Source organism: Paramisgurnus dabryanus, chromosome 14 (assembly GCF_030506205.2).
Source record: "Paramisgurnus dabryanus chromosome 14, PD_genome_1.1, whole genome shotgun sequence".
In the NCBI taxonomy this organism is placed as follows: domain Eukaryota; kingdom Metazoa; phylum Chordata; class Actinopteri; order Cypriniformes; family Cobitidae; genus Paramisgurnus; species Paramisgurnus dabryanus.
Genome location: NC_133350.1, coordinates 2,246,851 through 2,274,755, shown reverse-complemented (window position 1 = coordinate 2,274,755; position 27,905 = coordinate 2,246,851). Strand labels below are relative to the sequence as shown.

The 27,905-nt window shown below is 37.7% G+C and overlaps 1 protein-coding gene across 1 annotated transcript in view; it reads right to left on the bottom strand.

Moving 5' to 3' along the window:
• il17rd (interleukin 17 receptor D) overlaps positions 1-27,905 on the bottom strand; it is a 32,572-nt gene extending 4,667 nt beyond the window's left edge. The window contains exons 1-11 of the mRNA XM_065259297.1: positions 27,748-27,905; positions 11,174-11,237; positions 8,565-8,690; positions 5,233-5,351; positions 5,010-5,130; positions 4,391-4,435; positions 4,150-4,301; positions 2,258-2,323; positions 2,123-2,177; positions 1,823-1,933; positions 1,063-1,247 (exon numbers count right to left, since the gene is read on the bottom strand). Of these exons, the coding sequence (XP_065115369.1) occupies positions 1,063-1,247; positions 1,823-1,933; positions 2,123-2,177; positions 2,258-2,323; positions 4,150-4,301; positions 4,391-4,435; positions 5,010-5,130; positions 5,233-5,351; positions 8,565-8,690; positions 11,174-11,237; positions 27,748-27,861 (1,158 nt within the window). The 5' untranslated portion in view covers positions 27,862-27,905. The remainder of the gene's footprint in view (positions 1-1,062; positions 1,248-1,822; positions 1,934-2,122; positions 2,178-2,257; positions 2,324-4,149; positions 4,302-4,390; positions 4,436-5,009; positions 5,131-5,232; positions 5,352-8,564; positions 8,691-11,173; positions 11,238-27,747) is intronic.

Sequence of the window (27,905 nt, the reverse complement as noted above, 5' to 3'; positions counted from 1 at the left end):
ATCAGGGGTTTTCAAACTTTTTTGTCAGCCAATCGCCTTTGACCTACATTATTTACTTGAAGCACCCCCCCCCCCATAGCACATTTGCATGTTTAACTTCAATGACATTTTTTTTATTCATTTAAAAGTTTTTATTAGTAGTATTTCACATAGTTATTGTTATTATTATCTTTTATTGTTTTTTTTTGTTACATTACACGTATCTGTCCAATTCTCAGTTTTCTGATATATTCATGGGTTAATATAGGACAGAACACCTGTTGGGTTGTAAATAAACCTATGAATTGCATTAAAACAATCCAGCATAAGTTTATTTATTAACCCAACATGTGTTCTGTTCAATATTTACCCAGCAGAATGTTGTTGTGTGTTTGTATAATAGTCACATGACGTGCAGATTAAACTAAAAAAGTAAATTATATATCTAAAATATATCTTTAGTTAAATATCTCTTTTGTTAGTGTTTTATTTCGATGCTTTTAATTCCCATACAATTATATAAAATAGTATCTATTAGGACTTTTTCCTCCTGACTAAAAAGCTGGTAGGTTTTTTTTCAACCCCTAGGAAGTCAGCTAACATTGGGTTAACTTTGAACTCTCTTCAATAAGTTATATTATTACTACTCTTGTTAGTAAAGTTTAATCTTAGCTGCTATATTCTGCTGCTTATGTTGTCCATTAATTTGTCCTGCTTTTATTCATGTAAAGCTGCTTTGAAACAATGAAACAATTGTGAAAAGCGCTATATGAATAAAATTGAATTACATATATTTTTTATTTACATGTTATGATTTAATTGCAATTAAACCCCCTGCAATTCCACAGATAAGCACCAGGGGTTTGTGAAACTTTTCTTTACATCACTTTGCTTCATAACAAATCCTTTGTTAGACTGTGAATGAGTTTTGTCTCTGAAACATAAAACCACTCCTTACACATTTATTTCCTTCTGTCAGCGAATAAATCTGCTAATACAGGATCATCTGGTGTCAGATGTTATTTATAGTCTGAAATATGAATTGAATAAACACAGAATGATAAAAACTGAAAGGACGATCACCTCACAGCCGCAGAAGTCCTGCAGGAAAAAGGCGAAGCTTTGGATGACAGCGAGATGTTTGGGACAATCTTTACTAGAGTAACAGATGAAGATCTTGGGTCTCGGCCAAGGCCTGTCAGCATTTAGAGCGGTGGTCTGAGAGGAAGACTCTGAACTTTCTTCATCCAGGTGGGAATAGATGTTCTCTAAAGAAAAGTTCACCATCAGAGAGGTCAATCTCAAAAGTGGATAAAGAGTGCAATGCATTTATTGTTTCCATATGATAACTATTGTACCTTTAACCATCTCTAACCTTAGTTGTCTATGTTAATGCTTTAGATACAAACCCACCTCTTCATCTACATAACTTGCATAATAACACCAATGCACAAAATACTGCACTGATCACAGAAAAACGAAAAAAGAAATGTTCCTACTCTTTTCACCTGATGCTGTGATGATAAAACTGCCAAAATAAATCCCATAAACAACCACCAAACAACATCACAGCAATACAGACTTTACCCTCATAAATACACATCTATTATAATGTTTTCTAACATTCATGCTGCACTGACAGGATTACAGAAGAAACAAGAAGAACGACACAAACACTTCAGATTCCACCGCACATTAATCCAAGATTAACACAGATCACTTTACACATTCTCAACAAAACTCAGTCTAAGATGAAACATGACACTCAGTAATGACAGAGAGATGTGAAGCAGACACACACACATACACACACACACACACACACACACACACATACACATACCTTGTTGTTTCTTCCGACACATGACGGTGAAGAGTGTAGCAAATGCTGACAAGATGACCAGAGGGACGGTGATGGCCATGGCACGGATCGGTCCGGCCCACGGAGAATGAACTGAAACACACAACAGACATTAGCACAAACACAAACACAACACTTCACCATTATTTTCTAGTAGTAACAGATTTTAGCTGAAGGTTTGACTGGACTGATGACAGCTGTATATTATTTATAGTAATAGTTTTGATCTTGATCACTTTACGTTTAAAGTCCTAACACATCAGTAGTGTATATATTAAATACCTTGGCTCACGTGATACTGCGTCTGTTTTCTAGTTGTGTTGTTATCATCACGGAGCTGCAGAAATGAAAACATGGATGTGTTGAAATGCACTATTGATATATTTGATATGATTAAACAACCTCTCATGGATTTACCTCGATGGCATAAGTTCCTGGTGTGACGTCTTGTAAAACACATGTAGTTCTGGGACTGTTTGGTTCCTGTGGGAGAGAGAGAGATACATGATGATGTCATCATATGTGATGGATTTACACTATCTGCAATCTCATGTCTTATTTGTTGCTGTGAGATGTCAAGAATAAATATTTCAATCCAAAACGCACTGATGTCCATAAAGAAACACTTCAAAACATCACATTTGATTTCAGGCCGTGAGAACATCATCCATTTCATTTGAACCGCTTCTTACTGAAATTTCCCATTCAGTCCTACAGTAATAATCCAGGGTGTGAGTATCTATAGAAGAGTCATTAGATACATTTATAAAGAGACATCGTGACTGAAACTGAATCTCTGAGATCCATAAAGCATCAGAAGTCAGGAATCCCCCGCTGGTGGCTTCGCTCACCTCAGATTTCAATCTATTATATCTACAAACAACACCGCCCAACCCAGCTGCACTACATCTCACTGATGATCAACTTCAGCTTCTCACAACAATACTTTGATATTTTTCAATGAGGACTTTGTGTGAATAATGAAGCTTAAAGATACTGCAGCAGTAAACAACAATATAAACCAAAAGTCTGTAAAGAAACAGAAACACCGTGATTTAAAGCCTCACCACTAGGGATCTGTTCTGTCAATATTTACTAATGCTGAGTTATTCCTAAACCAAAACAACATGAATGTATCTGACAGTAGAGTTTGTAAGTGACACACAGTACTGCTGTGAAAGCATTCAGGGCTTTAGATTTACATTTCCATAAAGAAACTTCTGTTTCCAACAATGACCTGAACATTCAGAGCAGCCGGACACAAGCGTACATTACTGCAGCTGTCTGTGAAGAAGATGAAGATTAACTCTGAACATCATCTCAACATCTACAGCTGCTGCCATCTCACACAAAACACACATTACAGTATCACAAGAACACAGACATACACATCACTACTAAAGCACACTATTGCGCGAGGATGTGTCTGATTGCGTCTTTTCATTGACTTTGTATGTAATCTACTCGCACAAAGCATTGAACTCATGTTTGGTGTGTATGCCCCATTAAACCGCACGTCAGGCGTACATTATTTTCAAATAATTCAAAGGAGTGGAGTCAATAATTCCATGATATGGTGGATATTTTAAGTTATACCATGGGTCTGTTAAATGCTTTATTCTAATTGGTGTTGATTATTTTTCTGTAAAACACACACCTGACCTTTCAAATGTCTTAAAATAACCACCAGAGTAATGTCTGTGGTAACTGTGGTATAAGAGGAATAATTGACTCCGGTCCTTTAAATTATTTGACAATAATGGACACCTGCGGTGTAACTTTGCTTCGCTTTGTGCCGATTACCACCTTGGCTGTGCATTATTGTCCAATAATTTAACAGCCCATCGTCAATTATTCCTTACATATTTAACAGGTCAGGTGTGCGGTTATCGCAAAATACTGCATACCCATGAAACATTTTTCCACCAATCAGAATAAAGCCTTTAACAGCCTTACCTTAACAGTATATAAGGCAGCTAATCTGTCCCACACGAACTCAACCCCCAAACCACTCGTCAAACTTCTTGATCCAAATTCTACAGATTCCTATGAGTGATCCGCCTTGTAAAGTAGTTCTGAAGATCCATTATATTGTGTTCAATTCTTGTAAACCCAGCAAATATTATTCACAGAAAAAAAATCTCTGTCTTAACTCTGCTTATAAGCATGGACACATCACATGTACAACTAATAATGTTTATAAATAAACCTAGAACAATCATTTTTTTATTCTCTTCTTCTCACAAAGCTCATACAACTACAGAAATGCAAACAACTGTACAGTAAGTGGTTAAGTAGAAATTGCTCACAGGTTTGCAGCGTTTGAGTCTGAAGGGAACTTCCTGTCTCAGCTTGTAATACAGGTAATAAATGCTGAAGCCAAACGTGGAGGGGGCGTGGTCAAACACAATATGCAAATTAGAACCCAGCTGAGAAACACTGAGTATCTTTGGCTTCCAGACTGTCAGAGAAAACACAAATGATTCAGGTTAGGTTCAGATGAAAGAGCTGAGATTCCTACACAAGTGATGACGTCTCGAAAGGACTCACATGGTTTACAGACGAGATTATCTGGACCGAGCAGCACTTCACAACCTGTGTGAGAGAGACGAAAACAAAATCACTTCATGATGACAGTAACACAACTTCAACTAGAACTCAGTACTGATGGTAGATGAAAACATTTTATTTATATTTATTATAATGTTCAGTTTCACATCTAAATATAGGACAGAATAACAGCAGACTCGTTATACAAGTACATGAACACAGATGTGCAAGCATGTGGTCCACAGGTGTTACGTTACGACCAAAGCAGATTCAACACAACACGTCTGTCTATCCACACTGACAACAAACAATCTGTGGCACAATTATACTGAGATATATGAAGAGATTTCACTCTCACACAAATGTCTGATGAATGAACATCAACCATAAATGTGAACACAGCATAATATACTAAATTATTTTGATCTTTTGTTTTCTGTAAAGTCAAAGTTTTAGGTCAATGCAGAGAGCAGAGAGACTGGCAGGAGATTCATGCTTATTTCTCCCAAAAGCAGACACACATGAAGCTTGTGATTGACTTTCGCATTTCAGAAAGTAATGTGTAAAATCATTGCATCTGTGTTTATGTAGTTGTTTTGTGTTTGTATGAGACACTCACTGTTAGTGCGGAGAAATGATGGAGGAAAGAAGCTGTCGTTCAGGAAGGTAGGAAACGGCACAATTCTGACCATGTAGTCCGTCTCAAAGGCCAGACCCGTGAACGGTTGAGAGCTCATCTTCTGTTGGGAAAAACATTAAAATGACTTCATTAGGATAAGGGACCGCTTCACTTGGGTCTCTAATACTATAAATGTGCTGTGTGAATGAAGTTAAATACTTACAGCAGTTTTATAAGAGAAGTTAAGCTGTCGTGGATCTTTGAGGATCAGATGTTGACACTGTTTTCCCTCAGGATTTTTGTCCTCCAAATATACTCTGAATCCTCGAATGTGTTCAATACCTGGTGAATGAAAGGAAATTAGATTTGATAAAAACCCACGGCTCGAATGCACCTAATATTGACAATACTTCTTCTACTAATACATCTAGTACTGTTTACATCTTAACATCAAGTGCATAAAATACAAATATGCAAATTAAAACCATGTTTAACATTGTTGTTGAACTTTTATAAAGTTACTCAAGGTTTGTGGTCAAACAGAAGAATTTTTAACCTCATAATTAAGCTTTTCATATAATGTCAAACTGTTTTATAAAGATTTAAACGCTCAGGATGCCTTGCTAAGATGTCTAATGTGGCTGTCAATGAATCTCTTTGTGGTTACTGGGCTGTTGATGTTCTTGTTTAAAAAGATCTTTTCTTCTCATTTTGTCCCCTTCATCATCAAACTTTAAAGAAGAAATCATTTCCCATCGGTTATATCCAGCACAGATCTGTACGATGTTCTTAAAACTTCCATAAAACCTGCTTAACCTGCCATACACCTCCAGCACTGGAAATGACGCAAGACTCAAAAGCTTGAGGTCAAAGCGTGACATCCCCAAATCATTTCTCTTTCATGTTTATTCTCCTCTCTATCCCAGTTTTTAGCACCCCTGAAGGAAGAGAAGGGACATTTACAGGATGAAAGTATGTGCGTGTGCCAGCCTTCCTCTCATTTAATTACACTTCAGTCTTATCATCACAGAGGGAAGGAAAATCTCCCGCACTCATTCCGTGTGGTTCCGATTACCGCGGCAGGGAGCGGGCGAGAGGGCCGTGTCTTTGTACCGGGGTGTAACTCCACACCTCCAGCAGCCGTCAGATAATATTAATAGAGCCACACTATCACACAACCATCAAAAAAGCTGTAAAACTGCCTGTGTGCTCTCGGTTTCTTATTAACAAATCTCCTACAGATGGGAACTTTAAAGGTGCTGTAGAAAATAAAACTGTATTTATGTAGGCATAGATGAATAATAAGAGTTCAGTACATGGTAATCACATATTAATTGTTTCCTCCTTCTTATGTAAACCTTGTGCATGCAAAAGACCGCTGGAGAACAGACCAATCAATATCACCAACTGTGACGTTACAGTCCAGATGTACACCACTACATTAAATTAAGTACAATGTTGTTACAATGCTAAAAACAAAGTTATGACTGTTGAGTTAGCGCTATGTGCTAGTTAATGCTGTATGCTAGTTAATGCTATATGCTAACGTTTAGGTTCAGAAACGTCCATTAACAATCTCCAAACAATTGATTATTCGTCAAAATCTGATACAGACTCAAACATAAGATCTGTTTACACACACACAGAGCTACTGAAGGAGAAACAGCCAATCAGAGCAGAGCTCAACAAGGTAATAATAGATCATTTCATTATAAAGACAAATCCTAGGGTTGTAAATGGACATGAAAAACTGAAAAACATTTGTGCACTTAATAAAGCCACAAACCTTCTGTGTAGATATCAGAAAACAATTGTAATAAATTATTACAATGCATTCTTTGGCACCTTTAATATATTGTACATGACCCTGTCTGTGAAAACCCAACTTAGTCTCAAGTAATTTTTTTAAGATCTAGTTCATCTAGTCATGTTAAAGATTGAAATCAATGTGAAATCAATCTGTGATCTCAGACTTTAGTCATATTAAACGACACTCTCAGAATTGTCATTTTGAAATGAATTTTCTCTTTGAGCTCAGATCCTCAGGAAAGACCTCCCAATGCTCAATGCTTTCACCTTTAAAGAGACCTTTAATATACACCTGAGCTGTGTCCAGTCCTGCCCCAGTCAAAGGATTAACCTCCAGTGAACAACAGCACGCATTGTCCCGTTCGCCAGGAGAAAGCTCACATTACCAAGTTCAATAGAGCGCTGGCAGACGGAAGCCAAGGACACCCCCGCGTTTCTCTCACCACACACGCACACATTCCTAACCAGGACAAAAAAATATCACAGCGTCCCGGTGTGCCGATCTCTCAGTCTCTTGGACGGATCTGCAGGACTGTCAGTGAGAGAGAGGAGGGAAACTGAAGCTTTGATCAGAAAGAGCAGGAACTCACTTTGAAGCCAAGCTGAGCTCCTCTCCTGTTCCCCTCGCTCGCTCTTTAGACTGAAGATAGACAAGAGATAAATCACCTGTGTGTGCGTAACCACCCGTCTAACACACATGCACTTAAAAAAACATCTGCATTGTTATGGGTTTGTGGATGTTAATGGAAAGCACAGACATGCAGTCTGAAATGAGTTTTAGGACCGTTTGGGGACACAAACATTCATTTGACTTCAACATTTCCAGAAGTCCTGGTGAAGCATTTAACATCATGATGACGTGACTCTGCCCTTCAGGAAAATTCAATTCAATTTCACTTCTTTTTATTCTTATAAAATTTTGCATTGTTGCAAAGAAACTTTACAGAAAATACATTTTAGTACAAACAGCAGAGAAATAACTTAATATAACAACAATACAGAAAAAAGGAAACATATAAATTCACAGAATACATGTTAAATATATTTCTAATGTACATGTCTGTAGGATCCTTATAATCATAGCACTTTAAGTGTATTTGTCTTAATATATCGACACATAGTGAATGATAAATGAGCTAATTTACCATGGTAAACATAGTGATTATTGTAAAATCATAAAAGATTGAATATAAATATCTTTAAAACAGTTTATTACACTGCTCCCTAAAATGCTTGATTCTGATTGGCCAGTCAAACCATTCCAAGTTTCGTTCTCTTCAGATAACTACCGCTCAAAACTAATAACACACGGCTGCAAATAATTTTGACAGGTACAGTTTAATATTACACAGAAATTATATATAAATATATATTTTAATAACATATATGACATTATATTTACAAGCATTAAACAAATTGTGTGTTCCTGACATCTTATCTTAAAAAAAAAGTGTTATCGTAAAATAAACCCCTTGATTGAGATACAAGACCCTCTGCTGATACCCTCATCACTGTCAGGGATTATTTCTGCGATAACAACCTGCTGTCTATACATTGTACATCACGTATCAGAATCTATTGGTCATTTTGATCCATGTAGCATCACACAGAAAATGTGTTTTATTCATGTCTGTTGGTGACTCTTGGTGGTAATGTAACCGATTACTCTCAAAGGGATGCAGAACAAAAGAACAGCTTTTAATTGAGTTCACCATCATGACCGAGTTTAAACAGAAGAAAACCTACCGAGAGGACTGGCCATCCATCGGACCACCACGGCCGCCTGGCTGTCACAGGACAGATGACTGTAGGTGATGTTCCTCACCTCATGGATGGCGTGTTTACCCACTGGATTCCAGTTAATAGAGCAATCTAATAAGAAGACAGAGAGACTGAATGAGACAGACAGACAGATGGACAGACAGCAGCTGAAGTTTTCCTTATGAGAACAGCGGTGAGATTTTTTGGCAAGCTGAAAGTAAAAGTATGCAGTGATGTGTTGTGTTTTTCTCCTGAAGAGCAGGTCGGTTGTGTCTCTTTTAAACACTGTCACTCCTCAAACATGAGCACAATTGGGATGCTAACAAGAACGTCTTTTAACCGCGGGGCGTTCCTGTATGTAGTCACACACAATGAGGTTTGAATGGCGAAGAGAAATCAGGATTAACTATAGGATGTGACTCTTAGTATAGCACTTGAGGAGCCCTATAACAGAATGCTTAATAAAAATAACTTTAGACATTGACAGAAAAGATATTGAAGAATTACATATAGGAGCAATCTTTTGGGGGCGGTGGGTGGGTTTGAAACTTTTTTTTTTTTACTGAGGGTGCATTTGTAGTATGCCTAAATAATGTTGGGTTAGGGTTAAATCCAAATAAAAATGAAACATTGTTATGAAACTAATGAGAACCACCAAATAGGCTAAAAGTGAAAATAAAGCAAAAAAAATCAAAAAGGACAAAGATGATGTTCTAATAGGGCTGCAACAACTAATCGATAAAATCAATAATAAAATTCGTAGTCAATAAATTTCGTCATCGTTTAGTTTGTCTGTGACGTCACACACCATTACTTACTGGACAGCGTGGACACGTCCGCTTCATACAGCGCCAGCTGTGCGCTTATAATTAAAGTCAGACGATGTTTCTTCATTCAACACGAGCTGCACGTTTATCAGGCCCTGCTCACTGCGCGACCAGGTTGTTTAAAAGCAAGACAACATTGTCCCGTTTGCAGCGTTGCCAGGTCTCATGCCTTTAAGGTGGAGTTCTGAATTAGGCTTTTTTAAAACTTTTTCTGCACGTTGATTTTTTTCCGCGTTTTAGAGATGAAAGATTTGTTTCATTGGGATGCTTTTGGATTGATTTTGAATGGCCATTGGGCTGGTTTTGTTACGTGGATCTGGCAACCCTGACAGGACAATTACAGAAGCAAAAGAACGAGCGCTGGTTAATACGTTTAATTTCATCCTTTAATATAAGTTGATTATGAGTTTGTATTTGTTTAATTGTTGTTGGGTTTTCATAAAAATAGTATGAACCACAAACTAATCATCTGTCTTAAAGTGAGGGGGAAAATCCAGGTGTTTATTTCCGTAACACCGCATGTATATCACTTTCATATCATAATCACTTATTTATTTACACTGTTAACCCAGAAATTGTCTTTACTCAAACAATCAAGGAAAAATCATTAATATTTTCTGTTTTGAAGCCAAAGCTTAAATTGATTTGTTGATTTAACTGTTAACCTTACAAAATCTATTAAACTAAAACATTCAAGTAAAATGAACTTAAAATTATTAGTTCATGTTGTGAGGAATACCCATAATCCTTTGCGCTTGAATATTTTGATTATTTTCTGCTTTTTCACAAATTAAAAACTGATAAGAACTTTCTCTATTCAAATATTTGTTAATAAAATGTCATATAGTTTCAAGCTCTTATATTATTGATGTTGTTTTGTTGTAAATTATAATTTTGTGAAGTCACCGTTCAGGTGATCAGTGTTTCCGTACATGAACCCTGTTCAAAACATTTTATTGTATTTCTCTCCACTGTACTTACAATGTATGTTAAAACACATTTTTGTGTGTTTCTGTGGAGAATCACATTTATTCAATGACTGACTTAAAATCAGTCATTAATTTTTGTTATAATACCATTTATAACATCAAAAGTAATACAAAGTGATAAAAACTAAAGTTATATGCAACACAACAGGTTTCCTCACACATTTCTAGTAATGTCATCTAAACTGGGTTAAGAAGGCAGGAATATTGGAAGAAATTAAAACATTAAGTACATTAAACTTAAAATTAATTGTTATTTCAACCAGGCAAAATCAACTTTTTTAGGGCAACGAGTTTCCATAAATGTTTTAAGTTCAATCAACCTGTATGGGCTTACAGTGTAGTTAATAATGAATAAAGTTAACTCTCATCATCAAGGTCTAAAGTTGAAGATTAAAATGAGTTTATTCATCTGTGGCTAAATTTCCTCAGCACATCCCTGAAGACTCAATTCATTTGTTTGTTTATGTTTTAACATTAAAGATGTTTTACTATTTAAAGCTGCACAAACGTTTTTTATTTAAGCCTTAAAATATCAAAATCAAAAAGATTATATGAGTAAAACTCTGTAGTGGTGTGATGCTTTTACACTTTTTACACATAAATACCCTTATAAAAAATCTAATTAAGTAAATATGATTGTTTTATGCGATTAGTCAATTAATCAAAAATATAATCGCCAGATTAACTGTTTATGAAGTTAATCATTAGTTGCAGCCCTATCTCATATATATATATATATATATAATGTTTATACTGCATATGAGTGATTGAGACTTACTGTCATATCGAAATGTGACTCCAAGTTTGCGAGCAGTTTCATCAGAGATGGACGAGTATATTCCCTAGAAAGAGAGAAAGCAGAAAATCTTTTATTACACGCCCATCACTTCCACTTCATGTAGATATATAAAGATGTAAAGTTCAGTGTTGTACCGAGACAAACAGTAAGTTGTGTAAGAGGAATGTGAGCTGAAAGCACCCGCACGTCATGTGGTGACAGCCAAAGCACAGAATACCACAATTATGAGACTCCTGGTATTCAACAACACTGAACTCTGTGCCAAACACTAAAGACTTCAGTTTATATCACATAACCTCCCTGATCCAGAATCAGCCGCTTCTACACAACCCATAAAGACACAGGTGAGATAATGAGAGGTTACAGCTGATTCAAGAGCAGAGATTTAAGGTGTGTATCAAAAGAAGTCAAAACAAGAAGGCTTGCGTGACAGCAGCAGACAGACACTACACGAGACCCGAGCGCTCTCTAATCAACGTGACAGATCAGGGCGGATGTGTAAAGACAAAAAGATGAGAAATAAAATCAGGACTTTAAAATGAAGGCTATATATATTTCAAGAGAGAAGATGTTAAATCTGTTCTCAGGGTCAGATCTTATCCTACACATCATCTTATCTTTCATATAAAGGAAGTCATTTGACTGAGAACTTCTCCCAGGAGATGAACATTAACAAAACCTTACATACTCAAGATAATGTGCTGAGAAAACTCTCTTGTCCTCTCAACAAAGCACAGATTGTGGAAGAAATATTGTCAAACGTTAGCCATCCGCCCAATAATAAAGCTCTGTTGTCAAAGACAAAAATCTTTTCATCTCAAAAGTATTTCTTCATTTCAACTGAATAAATACAAACAAAACAAAGCCAACAAATTAAAATTAAGTTGAATTATTAGACAAACAGATGTGTATGATTTAGATGGGAAATTAATTAACATAGCTGCTAAGTTAACAACTAAGACCAACTAGTAGTTACTTATTGGTACGGCTGCATAACGATAAAAGTTTTTGTTTACATCATATGTGTGTGTGTACTGTTTATAATAATTATGTAAAAATTTGTGCTGGACGAAGATTAATCGTGATTTTTTGCATAATATATGTGTGTGCTGTGGTATACATAGGTATATATTTTAGAAAATGTGTATTTATATATCTTTTTTATATAAAAATACAAATAAATATATATATACACATTTAAATGTTTCTTAAATACATCCATGAATGTATGTGTATTTATATATACATACTAATTACACAAACACAGCACACACACACACACATATTATGCAAAAAATCCTGATTAATCTTTGCCCAGCACTAACTTTTACATAATTATTATACACAGTACACACACATATATGATGTAAACAAAAGCTTATATTTTTCCAAACGATTATTATGCAGCACTAAATTTTTATTCAAATTAAACCAATCTACCTTTTCATGTAAACTAACTGAAAAACCAATGACCAGTCTTGAAAAAAAATGAGATGGCTAACTAGATGATGTACAGCTAGAGATGCATAACGATTAATCGCGATTAATTTATAGCAGAATAAAAGTTTTTGTGTACATCATATATGTGTGTGAACTGTGTATAACAACTTTGTATAGATAAATGCACGCACATGCATGTATATATTTAAGAAATGTTTACATGTGTATATACATTTGTATATATGACGTAAACAAAAACTTTTATTCTGCTATAGATTAATCACGACTAATGTTGTGCATCTCTATCTGTAAATCATCTATTTAGCAATCTCATTTTTTTCTCACATAACTTTTTCAGTTAGTTCTTCACATATAATCTTGGGAACATCAACCACACACGTGTTTGTCTCAATATAAAAGCATGACTTTAAACATGACCTGTGTGTTAGAATTGTCCTGTAGTTTGTGCAAATTAAGTTTGTGCAAACCACGGTTTGAAATGGTAAGTTACCAGATCTGTGGACTTCCTAACTAAACTAATCCCAGTGGAACTTGCCGATCAAATAAGTGTCTAATTTAGCATAAGCACTTATCTTTAATGACAAAACATCCCATTCCAAACATGCTGTGAATGAACATATGCCCAACGCTCTTAATGACATCCTATGACCCATTTCCACAGGATGTGTACTGATGAGGGCACGACCTCCTGACCCGGCCGTCTCACTGACCGTGTACCTGGACCAGATGTACAACCTCAGAAAGACAGACGGACCACCATGAATTAACAGAGGAATATTATGTCATTTATTCACCTTCATGACATCTTAGGTGTATGTGACTTTCTTCTTTCACCAGATTCTTCACGAGAGTCACTGCGTAACGTACCCGACGCAACCAACACTCACTACACTAAAACTCTCCAAGATGGTGTCGTTAACGGAAGCAAGTTTTTACAGTTTATAAAGTTTGGATATTTTTCATACAAAATATCATCGATTACAATCAGATGTTTCTTCATCCCTGTTTTCTATCATTATAAAGCTTGAAAGTGGAAGGACATTTACTAAAATAACTCCAAATGTGTTTGTCTGAAAGATGATGGACATGTGTATCTCAGATTGCTTGAGGGTCAGGAGGTCATTTTGATATTTGTCTGGAGTATCGCTTTAATGAACTAAGGGGAAAAAAGTACAAACAAATTTGGTAGCAAAAAACATTTAGAGCTTTGGTAGGGAAGGGGGTCGACAGGCTAATTCCTCATTTAGCATCAGAATAAAGTGAGAAAGTCAGCAGGCCCAGAGTTACACTAATGGCCCCTGTCGTCCTGTCCTGGGGTTTTTAACACCGTAAGCCCAGCAGGAGACCGAGGGTCACAGTACAAACAGCTGCGGACCCCTAATCTAGTACACACACACACACGCACACACCTGTAGCTAATCACAAGAGACTCACACCTATGAAGGCCATTCATTTACTCGCTCTTCTTTTCTCTCTATAATGTACAATTTAAACAAACTCAAAAATGATCAAACCTCAGAAAGATGTCCTTTCACTATTACTATTCCACTAACTGAATTTGATTAAATTGCTAACCCAAGGTCTTATGTTTTTTCTGCATCCCGTGTTTGACATTTCTAGAATAATTTAGTTAATGTTGTGAGTTTAAATCTTTATTTGTGATGTCGTCAGATCGCTTTCTGTGTGAATGTGTTTTGGGTGTAGGGGTGCACAAAGCCTCCTAACAACTCTGTCGCTCTCCTTCCAACACCTTTTTACAACCTTTCTCAACAAGCAACACCTCCTCCACTCGTTGGCTTTGTACCTGCGGGCTGCATTCGTCCCGCTGAGAGCCGAGTCTTGAAAACGTTCAGCGGTCGTTCGGACGTCTCCGTGTGTTAAAAGCCCCAGGAGTCATTTGGCATTTTAAAACATCAAATGGACAGTTTGGGCCAGGGGTGCTGGGACTGAAGCCCATAAACTCACTGCATCCCATGTGACAAATGAGCAGAAATGTTGCCCATGAGGTAAAACCAGGAGGTCAGTATTGGGTCAAACAAGGGTCCCTGCGTGTGATTAGGCCTTATTAAGTGACTGTAAAAGAGAAAAGACTGTGTGCCTTTTGTTTATTAACCACGGCCATTAAATGCACAGTGAAAATGACGAGAACACACAATGTCCCGATTCAAGATCAATCTAACGTGTTCAGAAACTGCTCTGGATCTTACAATCTGCACTTAAACGAAACTACATTATGTTTTTGGATGTGTACTATGGTAATACGATCATTATTTGGGTCATGTACTACAGTATAGTAATACCAGTGGTCAATACTAGTGGTGGTCATGGGCTATTTGTTGTAATGGTGAATATAAACCCATACACTGTAAAATAAAAAATATTCTGTGCCTTAGTAGATTTAACTAAATAAAATGAGTAAACTACATTACAAAAAGTCATTCTTATTTTTTAACCAAAATTTGAGTTAAAAATAACATAAATGTGAGTAATTTGAGTATTTCTAAATGAACACACCGAGTTAATTCAACTTACAGTAATTTTATCGTTTATAATCCACTTAAATTTGTAAGAAGGAAATGAGCATAATAATTTTGTGTTGAAACTACATGAATGATTTTGGTAGAGATAACAAACTAGGCAGTGGACTTATAGTTCCCAGAATGCTTAGTTTGCATGGAGACTTGTAAGTGTTGTTAAGTGAGATTTTTCTTTGACTTTTGTAGTTACCATTGTTCAGAAGAGTGCTGCTTGTGTTTAGACTGTAGGTGACACAATGAAATTGTGCAAAAGCTTGCAAAATAAAAATAAAGTGAATTCTATTGTATTTTTTTTTTCAATGTAGAGCAAATTAGAAATGTGCATAAAAGTCTTGAAATTAAATACTTTAAACATAGATATATGGAATTGTGGTTTGTTTTAAGTTGACTAACAAGATAAAATGACAAATATGAACTATTATTAATAACGCTCAGAAACGCTACTATATCACTATTGAATAGTAAAGTACACTGAGTGCCATAATAAGAGATGTGTATGTACAAATCAGTTCATTAGAGAAAAGGTCAGTTTAAATGTTTAACTAAAACATCTCTCATTGAACACACACACACACAGACACACACAGACACACCTGGCACGGCTGATAGAAGTCATTGTGATGTCTATTGTGTGGATGTAAACGTGTCTGAACAGAGTAAGAGCAGGTGGGAAATGAAGAGTAATGCATGCTTCCTGTATCAGAGCAAAACCTCATCTAACCAGGTGTTCAACAATCCCTCCCTCTGTATAATTATTATATCATCTAATACTTCACGTCTCTCATGTACAAAGCCAGATCAACCCTACAACTCCAGGTGAAATACTCACTAAACATTGATTAACTTCTTAATATCTATGATTAAAATACATACAAAATGACTGAAATATTTCCCATGATTTTAACAATCTTTTAATCTAAAGGTGTTTACAAAAATATAGCTATTAATATAAAAAATATTTGAATCCATTTTATTAGAAAACTAAAATGTAATTTCTTTGAATAATGAAGAAAAAGCAGTCAATATATGAACTCCTTCAATATTCTTTAAAATGAATTTTAGGGTAAGACCACAAGAAGCTTCTTGATCAAATTTAGCAATTTTGCAAGTTCTAGTCAAAAGGTTTGTATTTATTTTGAATGCTTCTGGTCTCAATATAATTCCTATAGTTCACAGTTTGATGAGATAACAGTTATTCTATAAAGTGAATATAAATCAATAATGATGAAGTGTTTCCAAACTTTTGACCGGTACTGTATGTTTGTGTAAGTACCTGGTTTAGGAGAACTGTGTGTTTTTCTCTTGGCACGTTACCTCACAGATGAAGTTAATTTAATGAAAACTTTGCCAGCTATGTTACAAGTGTAGATGGTTCTTCTTAAGAGCCCAATTAGCTTTAACCCATATGGAGACAATGCCAGACAAGCCGGCACAGACCGTTTTTTCCCCAAAGGGAAGTATTTGTTTGATCTTTCGTTGGTTCGGTCTTCTCAGTAAATGCATCCCCCCTGAGATTTTGAAAAGAGCATGTATACTATCAGTTTCTTTTACTGAAGGTATGATGGGATATCTGACCAGCCATAATCAATCAGAAGAGACAGTGCTGCTATTCATTGGTCAGAACTGTGAAGAAAGCAAAATGCAGAAGGGCTTTTAGGGACGCTAATCTCTCTGTCATGAGAACCGACTGAATTACTAAGGGCGCACTCACATTATCCTAACCAAACCAAACCAAGCCCCAGCGCGATTGTCACCCCTCCCTACTCCCCCAGATGCACGCACTCACACTGTACTTGTATCGATCCGAGTCCGGGCGCGCTTTCGTCATTAAGATGCGATTGCTTTGAAAAAGCAGGAAGTAAAGCGCTCTCTTAACACTGGAATGCACCGTAATGATAAGTCTGTGTTTTTTATTCGGAGTCGTTTGGTGCGCGATTACAGACAGCCCTCTCACATGTCATCATATTGCTTAGTTGATCTGTCACCTGTGCAGCTCGGACATTCACGTAACCCCGCTGCGCGCATCAAAAGGTTTTTACGGAGGCAGATGAAGGTGAGTGGTCGCGCAACTGACGTCTTCACCTTTTGAATCGCGCTGAGGCGCGATTGCGCTCACACCACAGCCTTCCGCGCCTGAGCCCAAGTGAACCGCGCTCCGGCCCACCTCTGCAACCCGGCCACGGCGCGAATAACCAATCCGCGCCCGGGCGCGGAACAGAGCGATCACACTAGTCAAACAAACCAGGCTTTGGGGGTCAAACGCGCCCGAGCGCGGTTTGGTTTGGATAGTGTGAGTGTGCCCTAAGAGTCTTTCATTTAAAGTTTTTACAAGAACTACATGCAACTTATAGATACCAAATGATATAAGCAGAACCTCGGTCATAACCAGATATTTACAGTTTTGATATTAAACATAACATTTGTAGGGCCCTATCAAATCAATTTTATTTTTTCCCAAATTCCGTTTTTCTGTTTTATTTTTCTGTGAATAAGGGCTGGGCGATTAATCTGAATTGAATCGCGATGTGAAACGTTGCAGTTAGTAAATCGTGAAAGGATGCGATATGAGAAATATGCAGCAAGGTTTTGTGACAGTCTAACCAATTGAGTGATCGCGAGTAAGGCCGTGCTGTCTCCATATGAGGCACGTCAACCAAAATGGCGCTTTCCTAAACTGATGAGGGGTTACCGTAGGGACTAAACGCTTTTTGTTGAGCAGTTTGTCCATTTAGAGCTACTTTAGAAACATGAAGGCGACTTCCACCCGAGGTGTATGGAGATAAATGGCTTATTGAAAGGTAATAAAAACAATATAGTTCATTATGTTAGGTCTTTATACAACACTGATAATGTACAGTAGTCATGTAGATTATATTGCTTTTCTGTTAAGAGATCCTTTGAAAAGTTACACACTGCACCTTTAATAAATTAATTTTAAGTACTCAGAATTATTGTTTTGCATTCAAAAGTACATTTTGGTAGTGTTTTAATCTTTGGGTATTACTTACAGAATGTCATCTCACTGTCAGTAACTTCAGGAACACATTTCTCATATCAGTAAACATTGAATTTTTTGACACTTTGGCATGTAGATGGTCTCTTTGACATGGTTTTCTCTTTTCAAAATGATTGTTTATAGTTGACGGAGAGTAATCATGTGACCGTGTTGTGCCCAGCAAACAGTGAAATGTTTCCACACATTTCTATCATTTTATTTGCCCGTTAAGAATATCAGTTTCTTGCTGTGGTATCACAAATAAGTTTGGTTTTTAAAAAACGGTTTATAAACAATTCGCCAAACTCCATGAAATTCCATTTTCATGTCTCGAATCCTTGATCCCATCTGTGTATAAATATGGCCGTACATTTGTTATTTCATCAGCACGACATGTAACGTGTGTAATGTTAATGAAAGTAAAATCAACTATCTAGAACTACATGTGCTCTCATAAACTTAACTTATTGACTAATATTATACAGACGAGACAGATTAACCCCTAAGGTAAAAGACATCCACTCCTATGTGATAAATCCAGTGAAGAAGAGACGCCACATAAAGTAAAGTTAACTTAAAAGGGTTTGAGAGAGACAGCGATTCTCCATTAATGTGTTTCTTCTACCTACACACATTTATAATCTTATTAAACTTTAGATCTGACTGATGTTTGTTCATGTTAAAGCGCTCTCGAGGGTCTCTCGAGGGTCTTGTTCCTCACCTCTGTTCAAATAAACAAACCCTCAGATCACATCTCTCACTGGTGTTGGTGGAGAAGATCACTGTGTTGAAGTATGTTGTGTGAAAGTATATTGACTTTATATATCTTCTAAAAGCTTATGAATTAATTTTTTATCTAAAAGTTACACTTGATTTAAATAAAATCTCTCCTTTAACGTCTAAAGAGAAGAGAAGAGAAACAAGCATCGTTTAGTATTTGATGGGACTAACCTGACCACAAGCCTGTTGAGCAGATCTTTAACACACGCTCCTCATTAAGCTCACATATGTTTCTAATCTCATATTTAAAAGAGAGATTTTCTAGGACAATCAGATTTGCTTGTGTTTGCTGTTATACTGCATCATCACATTGACTCTTTTCCAGTAAAGATCTCACACTGATAAACTACACAACACTCAGTCATAACAAATCAACACAGTTTTTTAAAATAAAATCTCTTCTCGTGGTAACATTGTCTGCGAATAACAGAAACACATCTAAGCTAATATGTTGACAGTGGCTTCCTCACGGATACAAGCGTTCATTCCTCATTTCATGCATTTGTTTGAAGCTCAGAAATGTAATTTGTGTGGCGACTGCAGGCTCATAGCTGCAGGTGATCATGTGACATTAATGAACGGGTATCAGTTTTCCTCATCTGTGTAATTACGGGCCAATCAGAGCACAGCTTCAGGTCACCAGCTACAAACATCCTGCCGTTCAGACACGACCCAAAGAGATTTTAAGAAAAACAAATCTCCAAATGTGAATGAATAAATCTGTACATACATTTGCTCTCAAACTGTTAAATCAATATCTAGAGGAGCATGGTGGCAAATAATATACGGATATATTTAAGTGAATATAATGCACTTTAATTTAATTGTGCAGAAAACTCAACCAATTAATTTCCTTTCATCTCAAACAGTGAAGATCACAGGCTATGATATAAAGCTGATATATGTCTCGCTCACACTTCTGTCTCTCGGGTCAGGAAGAGCGTCTGAAGGCCAAAGAGAGGCCGGATGAGGAGGTCAGAGGGGAAACATCTAATGAAGGTCTCTGTGCTGTTCGGTCAAATGCTGGAGGGGACCAGGGATTCAGTCCGTTTCCCATAATGCTTTTCCTGTCTTCCCAGGACCCTTCTGTCATTAAAACACTCCCATATGCTCCGACATTCTCGCTGATGATGTTAAGCACCTCATTTTCGTAAACACAGCCTGTTCACGCACAGTTGAGGTGGACTCTTGATCTCAAACACCGATACACAACATGTAAATCAACGTGTGCCTCTGTGGGAATCAATCACAGGAGGGGTGAAGAATTTCTTTAAACTGTGTGACGGGCACACGGAGATCACGCTCACGTGTTTAACAGATGGATGGCCGCGAGCGAGCGGTGATGGGTTTTCCAGCCAAGATTTAAGATCATAACCCAGCAGCTCTTGACCCTCACAGACACTGAGATGAACTGACCTCTGAACTGACCTCTGAACCATCTTTCATTGATTTCTGATCTTCTGCACAGTTCACCTTCACTGTCATGTAACATGTGGCAAACACTACGCTAAAGAAAACCATGTTGATCAATAACAGCAGATATAAATATAATACCTTAATACTAAACATACATTTACATTTACATTTTGTCATTTAGCAGACGCTTTTGTCCAAAGCGACTTACAAGTGAGGTAAACAATAGAAGCAATTATGGCAACATAAGAACAGCAATACATAAGTGCACTGGAAATAGTCTCAGGTGAATACAAAACTGGGTTCAATTCAGAGGATAAACTGAAACTTTTTTCCTAACTGTTCCAAATTCAACGTCTCTTTACTTTTAGTTGCCAGTTAAAAATATTACACTTGATCACATAGAAAAGTACAAATCAAAGCAATAACACTAATTGTGTTTGGAAAAACAACATCTAACTACGTGTTATGATAAACTGTTAACATGTTTCTAAGATTGAGGACTCACGTTTCACCTGAAATACAGGTCACACCCGACCACATTACAAACACAAAAACACCGGCTTATGTCAGTTACGCTTCAATCGGACCTTTAAAGATCTTTTGTTACTTGAGTGCTTTCAGCATTGTGATCATCACATCTTATTTTGGTTATTGTTCAAGATTCACGTTACTTTAAAGGATGTAAACACAGCAGGCAGAAACTTCCAGAAACAAGTCCGGTCAGGCTCGCTGAAACTGAACGACACAAGAGACCCGGCGCCCAACAAAGCCCTTCATTTTTAACTTCTATAGGACTGGATTAATATTGTGCGGTGATAAAACAGACATTGTGTGTCTGCGCTGCGAAAACACCCAGCGATACACAAAGAAAAGGAAGAAAACACATCACGCCGGCGTAACAAACAATAAACGTCCTCACATGAGAACAGGGGGCTTGTGGGATTTGAAGTTTTGTGTTTCACATGTTAAGAATGAGCCGCTGCCCGCCCGGGGGCTTCCAGAAATCCATGACCGTGAAGGAAGATCATCTCACAGCTCTAATGGAAAACACAGAGGCCGTGCCAGACACGATGGACGACACACAAGAGAGGAAAACGCAACACATGTGATGAACTTTCAGCCCTTACTACTGAAACTCCTCACTCAGCTGATCTTCAACACATCAAATCCACAATTCACATATCATTGATTGCATTGCAAAATGTGTCTGAATAGGATTTATTTGGCAAAGCATGTATGCACTTGTGTTCTTAAGATGAGGGACAACCTGAAGCGCTAGACAATTTGTATTGCTAGCCATAATGTTACTAAATGGTTAATATTTATAAACAAATAAACCAACTCTGCAAGATTCTTTTCAAATTGTTGCTGACCACAGCAAATGTTGAGCTTAAACATCAACTACATGGCAACCATTCAGCTGTTTTCCAATTTGATGCATTTCTAACTGAAAAACTATAAAAGTTTAGGATGATTTTTGATGTTATGTAATCTATAATACATTAAAAAAGTTTGCTTTGATTTACTCAAACACACTTGGATTTGACAACTGGAGGAAAATCTGGAGTTTATTAATGCTGAAAGAAGATCATAACACACAAAGTTGTGGTTTCAATCTACGCACCCGCAAACTGGGGACATGAAAGACGCATCCACTTCGAAGCTCAAAGCAAGAGTCGACTGCAAACTTCTGTCCAGGACAGACGCTGTACAATCTCAAATCATTGCCTGAAACCTACAGACAGGAAGTTACACAGCACCAGATCCTTGATTAGACCCGAGCAAAGAGCGACTAATTGATTATAATGACTTCAGTATGTCAGAGAGAGAGAGAGAGAAAGAGAGAGAGAGAGAGAGAGAGAGAGAGAGAGAGAGAGAGAAAGAGAGAGAAAGAGACCAGCTCTCTCTACATAATGCAAAGGTACTCGAGTTTCAGCCCTGAGGGTCACTTAATGATCAGAAACAGCATGAGGTTACGAATCAAGCTCAAATAGCATAAATTAATGCTCAAATTTGTTGCGTATTGAGTTTAGCAGACATTTTATCCATCATACAACATTTTTACTGTATGATATACACAGGTAGAAGCTCTGCTGTACTACATTATATTGCTTATGTAAATAAAAAACACAAAAAATAATGCTTTAGTTTACTCTGTCCACTATCACATACAGGTGCTTTCAATGTTATAAATTATAATGGGAGCGTGATTTAGCTTTTCCACATCTTGGGTTTGCAAGTAATATAAAAAATATATTGACATTGAGTTAGCATCAAACAGTCAAGATAGCATTATAATGTAATATTTATGGTATGGTCCAATCTAAAAATAATGACATCTGATGTAACATTACTCAAAATGTGAAAACCAAAACTAATGAAACCTCTTACACGGTATCACAGAAAATCATTGACCAATCACAGGCATCCAACCGTGCTGAACAGAGTCAACGTTTGATTCACATACCCAAGTTTACCAGTGACATCTTACCATTTAGGTGGAGCGGCAGGGGCACTCGTCCGTTCTAAAGCAGTGTTGTTACTAAAAGACCCCCATCCCACCATTCAAAGCGGTTCACCCAACCGGCCGATTCAGAACTAGCCAACCAGTGATTTTCCCACCGCACAACACAGGACACGGCCTCAACGCTGACGAACTGCATGGATGGTTTTCAATGCACCCTTAAGATGGCACAGAAACAAGTCAGACCTACACCCCCTATTCTGTCTCTTTACCGTGAAACAAACCCCCATCCCCATCATTCATCCCCAGCCAGATGTTACGAGAACAAGGAACCAGAATATCTGAGGGTGTTTTTTCTGGCGATTGGTTCCTTTATGTATCAGGGTTTGCATGAATTTTGGGAAAGTAACTTTTGTTTAACTAATGCTCCAGAACATACAAATATAACTAATAAATACACCTTGAAATGATATTCCTGAGCCCTTTTCACACAGATATTCCGTAAGATACACGGGACAGGCATCCTGGAATTTTACGGGACCGCTTGATATTTTATTCATTCACACTGCCAAGTTTACACGGCATCTGATGGTCCCGGAAAGACACGTGACATGTTGAAAGTCCCGCCCTCTCTTCTACGCAGCGTCTGAAGTTTGCATATTATTTATTATTTCTCTCTCCAGAAACAACTCGCGTGCATTTTTGTTTATGATAAGACTACAAAGGAGCGCGTGAATGCACAGTTCTATTCTGGTGAATGATCTCAGCTTCAGAGTGTATATTTGACAAGCTCCCTGATTTCTGCTTTGATACAGTTTTCAGACATTTCTCATCGTGATTGTTTATATGCATTTAAAACCCACATTTTGAGGAGCTGAACAATATATCTCGTTGGGATGACATGCGGGTATTTTCGTTTATTATAGCTCAAATGAGCACGTGACGCGATATTCTTTTATGCTGCTGAATGATCTCCGTTTCAACGCAGTAAGTAACGAGCTAACTTACCTGATATCTGCTTCAGTCTAGTTTGCTGACATTTCTCGTAGTAAATGTTGTAAATCCCTGATTTTAAAGAGTTGAACCAACTTCATGTTGCCATGACACGCGCGTCCTCACTACGGCACGTGCGTCATTGTTTATGCGTCTCATATATCATTTCCTGATAACTGCTTCAATCTAGTTTGCAACATTTCTCGTTGTGAATGTTTATATACATGTTATCTCTCGTTGTAAGGAGCTGAACCATAACTTGTGTTGTGATGATGACGCGCGCGTCCTCACTTCGACACGCCCTTTATGGCATTCTTGTTCACACAGAGGGTTACCCGTGTATCTGACTAGGTCCTCTTTCCGGCAACGATCCCAGAAGATTAACGGAACGAGTTTTTGTTCACACAGACGCTTGTCTGGCAATTTTACGGGTATTTTCTGGGACCAGAGGTCTGTGTGAATGAGGTTCTGTTTGCATGCATGAATCAAAGCTGCATTTGTGTTTCACCTGCTCAGTAACTGCATGTCTGAGGGCGCACTCACATTATCCAAACCAAACCGCGCTCGGGCGCGTTTGACCCCCAAAGCCTGGTTTGTTTGACTAGTGTGATCGCTTCGTTCCGCGCCCGGGCGCGGATTGTTTAATCGCGCCGCGGCCGGGTTGCAGAGGTGGGCCGGAGCGCGGTTCACTTGGGCTCAGGCGCGGAAGGCTGTGGTGTGAGCGCAATCGCGCCTGAGCGCGATTCAAAAGGTGAAGACGTCAGTTGCGCGACCACTCACCTTCATCTGCCTCCGTAAAAACCTTTTGATGCGCGCAGCGGGGTTACGTGAATGTCCGAGCTGCACACGTGACAGATCAACTAAGCAATATGATGACATGTGAGAGGGCTGTCTGTAATCGCGCACCAAACGACTCCGAATAAAAAACACAGACTTATCATTACGGTGGGTTCCAGTGTTAAGAGAGCGCTTTACTTCCTGCTTTTTTCAAAACAATCGCATCTTAATGACGAAAGCGCGCCCGGACTCGGATCGATAAGAAGTACAGTGTGAGTGCGTGCACCTGGGGGAGTAGGGAGGGGTGGCAATCGCGCTGGGGCTTGGTTTGGTTTGGTTGGGATAATGTGAGTGCGCCCTGATAAGCATCAGTCATCTGGACCACCAATGAATGAGCAGCTCTCATTTCTAAATTCTTTTCATCCGACTGCTTTCCATTGAGATTTTAAGAAAACATTAAACACCTGTAAACTAGAGAAAACCATTAAAGCTAAACATATAGGATTCTTTAACATGAGATGAACTTCAGTTGGAAAAAGCAGCAGAAAAATCAGCTCTGTCCTATTGCTAAAGGTGTTTATGGTTTACTACAGGCCTCAATGCTTTTCACTTTAATGGTAAAATAAGGAATAATTCTCCAAAAATCTTCATTTCTTCAGACCCTTGTATGAAAAACTCAAAATTCCAGAAATGTTCAAGACTGAAAACTATCCGCCCCTTTATTACAACATCATCGGTGTTTACTGAAAAATAAAATCATTCAGGACTGCAATGACATGAGGACGAGTGACTGATGGTAGATGTTTATTTCAGGGTGAATTATTTGTTTTAAGGTTTCTTGGAGAATAAACTTCTTTATACGTGTTCAAAAAACACTTCAGTACAGTACTGTCTGCATGGTGTAATATATAAAGCTTAGTTTAAAGATGAATGGTTGGGAATCCATCTACTACACAACTATCCTCAGAGGTGTATACATGAAAAACACGGACATAATCCCACCGACCCTAAACCCTTGCTGCGTCTCACTGACAGAAAGCACTGCTCTCACTGGAAACTATCCTGAGATTCAAGCTAATGTTTGTGAGCTTTGGCTGACATCACACTCAGAAACCATCACTTAACCAGATGGAAAGGTAACGAGACGTTTGTTAAAGCCATTACACAGCTGGTAATATCCGTCTAGTAATGACTTTCATTTTTATACCAGAGATATGAAACACGAGGTAAGGAAAGTTATTCTCATTTTTGTGACTTAAGAAATCCTTGGCAGCTGAAATTCTCAGGGAGCTCATCGGAAAGCCGAAGTCAGGATGCCATTGAGCCGAGAGGCCTGGGAGTTCCGGACAGAACAAGGACTTTAATCCCAGTCCAAAAGGCCCCCATCTGAGCACCAATTGAGCCCCCTGTACCCTCGACCTGAGCCAAGCAAAACTCCGAGACATTTAAATATCTACCTTTGTTTTTCTCACACTCCAGTCGAACTGTGAGGCTCACAGGAAACAATGCAGAAGGTTTATGACACAGAAACATTTAAAGTGTTTATTTTTCAGACAACTTTGCTGAAGAAGATGATTAAAACATTCAGAGGTGATTTAAAACATCTAAATGTCTAACTAAATCTATGCAAACATGGCTGGAAACTAACAATTACTTTAAGAAAACAGTTTTACTTTAACTGTGTTTATACAGTAAAACTGTTTTAAAAGATTTTACTGATTCACAAACTGAAACGGCTCGTAGGAAAAGCGGATTAATTTACACCTGAAGTGTTTCCACAGCTTTGATGTTACAGTGGGGGGGGGGGGGCTGTGTTTCCTTAAAGGAAACGCCAAAGAATTTTAATAGAGCAAACCGTTCCCTGACTTCCTATAGGAAATGACTTCAAAGCAGCGCTCGACCTAAAAGACAATGAGATTGTGGCAATCTGTCAGTCATTGACCTGCGTGCCATCAGCAAACACACACACACACACACACACAAATAAACAGGAAGAGAAACACAAAACAAACACAACACAAAGGTGTGGAGACTCTTTTATAACAGGATACTCACTACTCGAAACAACAAATAATCAACTCTTGAGGAATACAATAATAAAATCTCAAACTAAAAGCCCAAAGCCTATACTACACAACCACAACAAATGCTTATTCAAAACTACAATAAATGTTATGTGCAACAGATTCAACCATTTAATCTGCCTATTAAAAGAAATGATATATTTCATAACGGAAAAGGTGTATGAATAATACCAGTAATAAAACCAACAAGCAGTCAAAATCAATTCCCCTCAACACAATCATCAAGCTTTAGTTGTGTTATATTAAAACATTGCACCTTGTTTAACATCATCTGTTTTTTTCTTCTGAAGTTGTTTTACATTGAACTCAAGAGATTTAACAGAAGTTGTACAATGGTGATATAAAGAAGTGCATTGATTTGAATGGAGAAATCTCTAAAGCCTCTTTTAATTTCCATCTTCCCATAGTGATCCCAAGTGTAGCACCATTCAACTTCATCACAAAAGCATCAAAGGTTCAGGTCAACTTCAGCTAATCTCCAACAACAACAGAATCACTCATCCACACATCTCTGACCATTACACAAATCTGACACAACACACTTTTATATCAACACAGACACACAACTGATACAGGTTTTCTCTTAAAAATACACATTCTCCTTTGCTTAACGTTTTTAGCTGTACAGGTTTTTCACATTAGTTTTGGATTTGGTCATGGATTTTGACAGAACAAGGGTTAAGAAAGTTTATAAAAAGTTTGCTTAAAGTTCATCTCGCATAATGGGAATTTTGACCCTTTGTGTTTCTAATAGAAACATTTATTTCCGACTGTATGAAAACCAACAAACAACACATTTGCCCTCTCAAACCTCAAAGTTTTCAAGTTTCTTGTTCGTAAACTTCAGTAAGTTACTCAATAAGCGACATTAGACCCAAACTGAACGAGAATTCATCACAGTAACTCTTTAAAGTAATGCTAAAGTACTTTAAATGTTTCTCTTGAGGTAATATGACATGACGAAACATGTTTTCTCTGTTGTTGACAGCATTGTGTCCGCGCGCGTTGCGCCTTTATGTTTAAGATTTAAACCCAATCGGTTTTACCTTGTAGTTGCATTTGTCAGAGTTTGCTTTCTTCCCTCCGTTCACCGCTGCGTTATAGCAAAGAAACACGAATAAAGCCGTGATGAGATGCACGAGCCTCGGTGATCCCGACATTCTCACCCGCACATGAAGCTCCGCGGAGGACAACTGAAGAGAGC